The sequence below is a fragment of the Urtica dioica genome, chromosome 2 (assembly GCF_054948205.1).
Source record: "Urtica dioica subsp. dioica isolate 48M chromosome 2, U.dioica_male_clone48M_v1_H2, whole genome shotgun sequence".
In the NCBI taxonomy this organism is placed as follows: domain Eukaryota; kingdom Viridiplantae; phylum Streptophyta; class Magnoliopsida; order Rosales; family Urticaceae; genus Urtica; species Urtica dioica.
The window spans coordinates 55,779,340-55,788,041 of NC_142757.1; the positions used below are offsets into that span (position 1 = coordinate 55,779,340).

The window sequence follows — 8,702 nt, forward strand, 5'->3', positions numbered from 1 at the left end:
TAAGCCCAATACACAGCTCAACCAAAGCTATGTTTTTTTGTATTTCTTAAAACTCTCTGTTTCCGGGTCCAACATTACAAGCAATATGACACATTCACTTCATTTCTACTGATTGATATGATACAAAACACATATTGCAAGTCATCTTGTTGTACACGGACGAGAGATTAGGCTGATGATTCCCAACATGTGGGACAAAAAAACATAATATGAATTACCCTTTTTCTCTTTTCTTCTTAATTCTTCCTTAATTCCTAGAAATGATGACCATTGAATGTTGAAGTTGAGAGGGCAAAAATGGAAAATGAAAAACGGCAAAAAGGTGATGATATGATTAGGTGCTCCGGAAAGGGCGAATGAAAGCGGAGTTCATCTGCCAGAGCTTGAGGGAGGCGGTGACGGTGGCTGACGTGGCGTTGTTGAAGGCAAAGACACGTGCCGCACCGTAGATGGCCTTGGTGGGGTACACGCGGCTTGTGATGCACCGCCGTCCTCCCTGAGCGAAGCTCTCCACGATCGAGTGGTCCACCAAAACCCGAACCGATAGCTTCTCCTCGTCCTCCGTCACCGGGACTATGCTTCCGTACACTTGCTTGTTCACGTCGTTCGCCAATGTAGACCTGTTTTTTATGTGATCCCATATTACTTGCAAATAATTTTATAAACTATTTTTTATATATATATATAATCCCAATTTGTTATAGATATGTTGTCAAGTGCGTGACTCAATTTATATTTTTGATTTCAAAGACGTTGATAATACTAAACAAAAAATTATTTTTTTTCTTCTTCTTCCAAAACCAAAGAGTCATCATAGGTATCGGACAACTTCGTCATAAAATCTAATTGGGTTTTTAGACTCACAAGAGTACCGGATAGAGAGCTTAATGCCCCAAAATAAAAATTAAACCCAATCATTATAGTTATATTTAATTTTAAATATAAAAAATCTGTTGTAGAATGCATTGAGTCAATTTGTATTAGGAAAATGGAAATAAATAATAATAAACTCAATGTTTTTTTTCGTTTTACTAAAGTGTTGAAAACATTGTGTTTTTAATATATTTTTTTTACTTCCGACACTAATAATTTTTGTGGCGAAAAGTAGTCATGAGATTTGATAAAAAAAAAAAAAAAAAAAAAAAAGTAGTCATGAGATATTAGACTGACTTTGTCATAAAATCTTATTAGTTTTAGGAAGAAAAGGAAATAAAAAATTCAATGTTTTGGTTATTAATTAAAAAAAAATGGTAGTTTTTCATCTTCATTTCCAAGCTTCGGAGTTGGATGATTACCTTGACTGGTCATTGCAGAAGAAGGTCTTGAGAGTCCCGTCGGAAGCTTTTCCGACGTAGAAGTACACCGGAGTTTGCTCGGAGCGGTGTTCGTCCGCCAACACGACAATGCCGAATGGTCCAAGAGCCCCGCGGCGGGAAGCTCCTCCGCAGCCCAAGAAGTTGTCCTCCGTACCGTTTTTGGCTCGCTGTACGGACTCGCGGTCGAGCTCGAACTCGGCCACGATGTCGAGTTGCGTCGCGGTTCCGACGTCAAGAGGCACCGCCGAGCCGGGGCCGAGTTTCAGGCCGTTCAATTCCTTGGCGCTCAGCCTCAGACTCTCGACCTCTTTGACCGGCCATTGGAGGAGATCGGAGCCGGTTTTCCGGTCCAAAGTCACCGTTCTCGGGATCCCCTGAAGAGAAGCCCAACCTTTAGTGACGTCGGCGAGCTCGGTGTCGGATTCTCCGATCCACCCCCACAAAACCCTCCTCTTGTTTTTGTGGTCGTAGAAGGATTTCGAGGCGTAGAAGATCCCGTAGTCGTAGCGGGTCCCGATCCCGACGTCGATCGAGGGGTCGTCGGGGATCCACGTGGCGTTTCCCTCGTGGTAGGTCCCGACGGCGTAGTAGTCGTGCCTGTCGTCGTCCAGGCTGGCCTTGACGACGTGGCGGACGTCGGGCCCGTTGGCTGACGTGTCTAGCCCGACGTCCTCCGTGGACGAGACGGGGAAGAAATCGATGCACTCCCACATGCCCGTGGTTGGGACGCCGTGGAGGTAGCCCGGGAGGAGCTCGTAGTTGACGAAGTCAACAGTGTCGTAGACGAGCGAGACCCCGGTTCGGTTGACCTTTGACCCGATCGTTATCCTCCATTTCCCGGAAGAGGTGAGCCAGGCGGTGGTGGGGTCGCGGAAGTCTTTGGGGCCAGTCCCGGGTGGCGGGACCAGCACCGGATTGCCCGGGTGCTTGGTCCAGCTCAGAAGCAGAGGATCCGATGGGTCCGAGGGGTAGGCAAGATTTTGGACCTAGACATAAAGATGGACAAAAAACAATTAACCGGTTAAATCTTTAATCATTTTAGACGGTTAATGGTTAATCGTTAACCATTCAATACGGTTAAGAGATTTGACATAGTGATTTTTTGAACGGTCAACCAATTAACCGTTAATTTTAATATTTTAACTATGAAATAGCCGGTAAAAACATAAATTAACCGATCAGTCAATTTTAAATCGGTTATAATGCCCATATTTACCTGGACGGACTCGTTGGTGGAGCCGGTGTAGAGCATGACGACTGAACCGTCGGAGAGGATGGTGGCAGAGCCGGACCAGACGCCGTTAGCGTCGTACCATTGGTCGGCTTTCATGGCCAATGGGAGGTGAAGCCAATGGACGAGGTCTGTGGAGACCGCGTGGCCCCACGCTATGTCACCCCACACCGCCCCGTTCGGATTGTATTGGTAGAATAAGTGGTACCACCCTTTGTACAACAACGGACCTATACAAATCAATTTTTCAGATAAGATCATTAGCGCAACATTTTTTATTATATAGATTTCTTTGTTTTGTTTTGTTTTAAATTTGTTATTTAATAATTGTTTTAAGAGAAAAATGCGTATAACTACCTGCTTATTTAATACAAGGATGATTTAGCTAAATAATCAATTTAAATGAATGAATTTGTAAAATTGTCAAAGTTTGTCTAAAATTAGTGATATAGTCAAAATGTACAATAATCAGTTTTCAAAAAACGCTTTTGATCCTAAGATTAATTTTTTTGAACGGATAAATTGCTTATAAATAATCGTCAAAAATTTTAATCTCGGTGTCAAACAAAATTTTGACAACATAATTTTGATTATTTTGCTGAAAATTTGAAATTTTGACTATTATACTAATCAATTAATTTCAAATGGGTATTTTGTATAATTTTTCTTCAATACAAGTAGCTTATTTAATACTATACGACTTGGTCGATAATAATCTAACATAAGTTTGAGAAAGCTTATTTAATACTATACGACTTGGTTGATAATAATCTAACATAAGTTTAATTTCTCATAAGTTTAAGATTTTCTTGATTATCTAACAGATGTGTATGGGATCCTAATGTTACACGTTTGGGTAGTTGGGAAGGGCCACATAGAATTGATGGGTCTAATAATTGTGATGCATGTGATTTTCAATGGAAGAAAAATGGGCATCAAAAGCAAAAAAACAGCTTCAATATTGATATAAGATCAAGTTTGGCCTATATCTGGTTGGATGAATTGTCACTTAAATACGTTACTTGAAATTATGAAGAAAAAAAATGGTGGTACGGACTAACGTACCGTTTGGATCTGAAGCAGCGCAGGGATTCGTGGCCAGAGTAGTGACAGTTCATTGACGATGATCACAGATAAAAAAAAAAAAAAAAAAAAAAAAAGACAAAAAAAAAAATTAGTTTAACTTAACCACACAATTACAATTAACATAGTAATTTTAAAGGTCAAAGTTACAGTGACATATAATTTGCATTAAGCCAAGTGAATTTCCTTAAAAAAAAAAGGTCGTGAGGGACTAGTGATTAGAGGGAAAATAATTACGTCCGGGATTGGTCGAATTCAGTCTTTACACATTATTTAATTCTTCCCAAAAAGTCGACTCGCTTTCTCTGACGACTAGTCTAGAACCAAATATTTTGATAATTGAACATAAACAAATAAGGAAATAAAACAACGTAAACAAGCGATAATAATAAATTAATTAAGTTGACAATAATTCTCCCGAAAAGCATGTTGTCCTTTGTCAATGAATCAAGATCGTGTGTGTATGGCTGAGAATATTCATTTGACCCATCTCCCAAATATACTTAAAATGTTAACAACAACAAAAAAAAATAAAAAAATTACCGTTCATCCAATTCTTTTCTGGTTGGAAATGAAAGGCCGTTCTTTGCCACGACAACATGCTATTGTTCCACGGAAATTCCACCGGCGGCGTGACTCCTCCGGCGCTGGAAAACACCCTGTTGACCTTCTCCGACACACCCGACGACACGCCTCGAGAAAGCGACGTTGTTTGTTGTGTCGTCGGTTTATTATTGTTGTCGTTTTGTTGATGTGCCACGTTGGCGATGAAAAGGGCGGCGACGAGAGTGACGCACACGGCGGTGGCGATGAAACTCCGGCGATGGGGACGAGCCCCGCCGGAGAGAAGTGGCTGCGAGTCTACCATTACGTAACCAAGAAACGGATTGTTACTCTAAAATGGATATACCTTTTATATGTATTTTTAGAATGTGGATTTGATGGTGGTTGGTTTTTATCGTACAGAGATAGAGATATAGATAGAGAAGAGAGAGAGAGAGAGAGAGAGAGAGAGAGTTTTAAGATTCGAGAGAATGAAAATATGAGTTATGTCTGGTTTGGATTCACAAACTAAAAGTGTATATAGAGATTCCAGAGAGAGAGAGAGAGAGAGAGACTAGTATATTATGAACCAATACGGTGAATTCACAATACTAAGTGCAATGTTAAAAAAAAAAAAAAAAATATACCAAGTGCAATTATTTTCGTATACATAGTATTTGCGTAATTGGAAATTTTTTATAACTCTTTAAACGATCGGTAATTATTTTATTTATTTTGTCATTTTTGTATGTGGCAATTATTATTGTTTGTTAACATGGCATAATGATTAGCTTTTGTATAGTTTTGTTTTTAAATGTTTACTATCAAATCTCATTTTATGATGGGTGCCTTTTTACAAGTTTTCTGGGTCTTGATTAAAAGTTACAATTGAATAGTTGATGGGCGATTTTGCCTCCTCTTAATTTGGGAATAATTGTGGATTACTACGTTCCACGTGTTTTTCATGCTCTTTTCTTTTGGTTTGGCAAGTCATATCATTGCAATTTGAGAAAGAAGATGGCATGATAATTCGTAAGGGTGTACGTCACATATTAAGTTTAGAACCATTTCAATTTTTATTTTTTTACGGAGAATTCCTTAAACTTTGTTAAGATTTTTATATCTGTGTGATTTTAACTCACATACTAGAAAAATGTTAAGTGTCCGAAAAAGCAATTTGTAGCGTAATCGAGATTTAACTATTAAGTTTTTTTTTTTATAAAAATGAGCTACTGCTGTTGGTACCCCTTCAAATAAGTAGACAAAAAAAAAAAAAAAAACGTGTATAAAAAATAATATAAAAATCAAGCTTTATACAATCATACATCCACGAGATTTTGATGTAAAAGTAAAATATTCATACTTTACACATAAATTACTAAGACACTGACTTTTCAACCACCCAAAAAAGAAAAAGAAAAAGAAGAAGTCACCCACGCTAATATATTGAAGTCTCCCACCATAAATAACATTAGGATACATTTTGTATTATTAAAAAACTAAATAAATGATTTATTTTGATATAATTGAATGTAAAAATGTGTATTGTACACTCCACCATTAGTTTAACTCTAAATTAAAAGGATAATTTTGACACGGCTATAAAACTGTGACTCATAATCGAAAAATTGACTAGTAGTGTTCTTCAGGGCCAATCAGTTAAATCCAATGACATGAACAAAAGGCATTTTGCCAAGCCAGCATTACGTGGCATATGATTGACGTTTATGATCATATCCAACCACACAAACAATTGCATTATTGGAGGTGATGAGCTTTTCTCAGAAATAATATAACATAACATTATTAAAGTTGAGAAATGTTTGAGACCACATCCCATGTGACGACTAATTAAGATTGATGAGATGCAAAAATTCAAATGTTTAATTGTGAAAATTAGGTCTCTCCTTCACCTTCCATTATAGCTAAAAATAGCATTATTGACTAGAAAACAAATCTAATAATAATGACAACATAAACCCAGATTGCCATATACTTTATTTTTGGGGTGATAATTATTTTCCCATGGCCAGTTTGGGTTTGGCCATATATTCTTTCTTCCACATGTCTCTGCTCTTTCAGTTTCCACATGCAATGCAAGCAGTGGCGGAGCTAGGATTTCAATTAAGGGGGGGGCAAATTTGAGAAATATTTTTGAGGAGGGGCATTATTGAAAAAAAACTTATAAATTTGGGTCAAAAACATAATTATTAGTAAAATTTAGGGGTAAAATTATAAAAAAAATATAAAAAATTTGGGTCTAAAAAATAATTTTCAAAAATTGAGGGGGGGCACTGGCCCACCCTGGCCCCCACCTGGCTCCGCCTTTGAATGCAAGCCTATTTCCCTCAAAACTAGCATAAAAGAAGATCGTGAAAACGAATGAAAACAAATTTAAAGCAATCAGTCATGAATTAAATAGTCAACTTTGTGAAATATAATAATCATCTTGATATAATAATAGTGTAAAGTTGTAGGCGATTGGTGTTTTTGGAGAGAGAGAATCAATACGAACCACATTTGGTCGCGGTGTGATTCGGCATATCATGCCTAATTCACGTTGTTCCTGTTATTTATTCATTTTTTTTTTAGAATAATTTTGGTACTACTAATGTCATTAAATAAATGTGTTGGATCATTATTAATTAAATCAAAATTGATGTGGTCTAATTTAGAATAAGGTTTTTAACTTAAAGACATATTTATCATGAAGTTATTATATGGCTATCATAAATGATAATCTAATTTGATGAGGGGTCAAATTAGAAATAAACAATAGTTATTAGTTTTTACCTGACAGTTGTTAATAACATGGTAGGTCCCTGATAGCAGTACGTACGATCTTTTCTTGTATCTCATCAACAAGAATACTCCAGACTCTTAGTCAAATTGCAATTAGAAGACCATCACTTTTTTGTATTTTCAATCCATGGATTCATGTACGCTTCCGCTATTAAAATCTTTAGTTTTGGTTCTCTTGCATTGAATTAGGATCAAATTAGGGATTGAAAATCCTAACAAGCATAACATAGATCTAACACGTGTATCTCCTTAAACTACAATCGGATTAAAATATTAAACTTGGCAACCCAAGTTTTGTTTGCATCGAAAACTGAAATCTATATGTCTTATGTCAGTAAGTTGGTTTGTGCCACTAATAATGTTATTGACAAATATCGTGACAATATGAATTATACGATTAGGTGCACAATAATAAGAGCAGAGAAGTAAATAACAAAATGTCAAAATGATCAACCATTCAGTGCCGTTTTCTTAAATCTATCTGTGAATCTCAGCTATGACTCCAAGTAAATATGAGATTTCCTCACGTTCACTCAACACACCCATCGAGTGTTTGATTCACATTTATATAGTTACGTGATCGTTACAATATTACGAAGGAAAAAAAAAAAATCCAACCTCTTATCGCTCACAAAAAAAAGTGGACTATCTAAAGACAAAGTAAACATACAAGTTTTCACTCACACCCATCATGAAAACTAAGAATGCGTTAGGATTATAGTGTGACCTTGAATACTTCAGTATTCACGCCTTTTGATCTTTGTGAGACACAAGATGAGATGACGAGTGGTTGATTATTGAGAAACACGTTAAGAGTGACATAACTCAAGACAGAGGTTTTTTTTAGGTGATGAAGAACAGACTGTTGAGCGAATTGTCCATTTTGTCCTTTGTTACATGTCTTTGATTCTTTTTGGCAAGGAGCTACATGTACGCGATATTAAAAAAATAAATAAAAAAGAGAGAGAGAGAGAGAGAGCTTGTTTGTAATAACTATTTCTTCTTTAGAGGGCATAGTAATTTGCTACTTCACGTGGTTAATTTTGTTTGTGCGCTTTATTTTTTCCATACTTTACACCAAGGCTCGTGTGTAGGTACTTTGTTAGGTTTAAACGTTTAACTGCTTTTTTTGCTTTGGATGCTCAAGTCATGGGTCCCACAAAATCTACCACCTTCAAAGTTGGGTCCACTTAAGGTATCAAAGCACCATTATCCATGTGAACGTATGATTTCAGTTCATCAACTTTGCCTATGCTTCCAGTTGTGTTCGATTCATCACAAAACATGACCACATTGTTATTTTAAAAATATGTTCAGGTTGTCCCTTCAATTTCCAATTCATTCAATCTCTCTCTGGAGACCATGTTCATGTATTAAACATTTTACTTCAAACTGGCTGTTCCCACAAATTCCAATAATGAAGTAAGATATTAGGACGCGTAACCGGTTTTTAGGTAAACATTTAACTTCGTGCTGTTTTGTGGCCGAGCTTTCACATCTCCAGACCGAGTAATCTCATTACCAATAGTTGAATAAATTGTGCCAAACGTGCTTCGATTTTCGGTTTATGAATTGCAAAAAAAATAAAAATAAAAAATAACCCTACTAACATTAATAGTAGGTAATATGATCAAGGAGTGTTTCAAATATAACCTAGTAGTGATATCATGTGAAAGTAGCATGCGAATCAAATTGAAAAACCAATAAAATAAAAGTAACAGACGAGG

The 8,702-nt window shown here is 36.7% G+C and overlaps 2 protein-coding genes across 2 annotated transcripts; both read right to left on the reverse strand.

Annotated features, from left to right (window-relative positions):
- On the reverse strand, window positions 1-3,676 carry LOC149405920 (acid beta-fructofuranosidase-like). The gene is made up of 4 exons (XM_089630760.1): window positions 3,613-3,676; window positions 2,533-2,777; window positions 1,296-2,302; window positions 1-620 (listed from the first exon to the last, which is right to left on the reverse strand). Exons 2-4 carry the CDS (start codon window positions 2,644-2,646, stop codon window positions 335-337), a joined length of 1,407 nt encoding a protein of 468 aa, XP_089486886.1. The 5' UTR covers window positions 2,647-2,777; window positions 3,613-3,676; the 3' UTR covers window positions 1-334.
- A 266-nt stretch (window positions 3,677-3,942) lies between these two features.
- LOC149405921 (acid beta-fructofuranosidase-like) lies at window positions 3,943-4,498 on the reverse strand. The gene is made up of 2 exons (XM_089607903.1): window positions 4,174-4,498; window positions 3,943-3,947 (listed from the first exon to the last, which is right to left on the reverse strand). Exons 1-2 carry the CDS (start codon window positions 4,496-4,498, stop codon window positions 3,943-3,945), a joined length of 330 nt encoding a protein of 109 aa, XP_089464029.1.
- Between the last annotated feature and the right edge of the window lie 4,204 nt (window positions 4,499-8,702).

Bases quoted from the DNA above. Each gene is read 5' to 3' on its own strand.
- LOC149405921 (XM_089607903.1), bottom strand. From the start codon at position 4,498: ATGGTAGACTCGCAGCCACTTCTCTCCGGCGGGGCTCGTCCCCATCGC.
- LOC149405920 (XM_089630760.1), bottom strand. From the start codon at position 2,646: ATGAAAGCCGACCAATGGTACGACGCTAACGGCGTCTGGTCCGGCTCT. The intron at 2,303-2,532 runs GTAAATATGGGC...CTTTATGTCTAG, and splicing joins CCACCAACGAGTCCGTCCAG to GTCCAAAATCTTGCCTACCC. The intron at 621-1,295 runs GTAATCATCCAA...CATAAAAAACAG, and splicing joins TTCTGCAATGACCAGTCAAG to GTCTACATTGGCGAACGACG.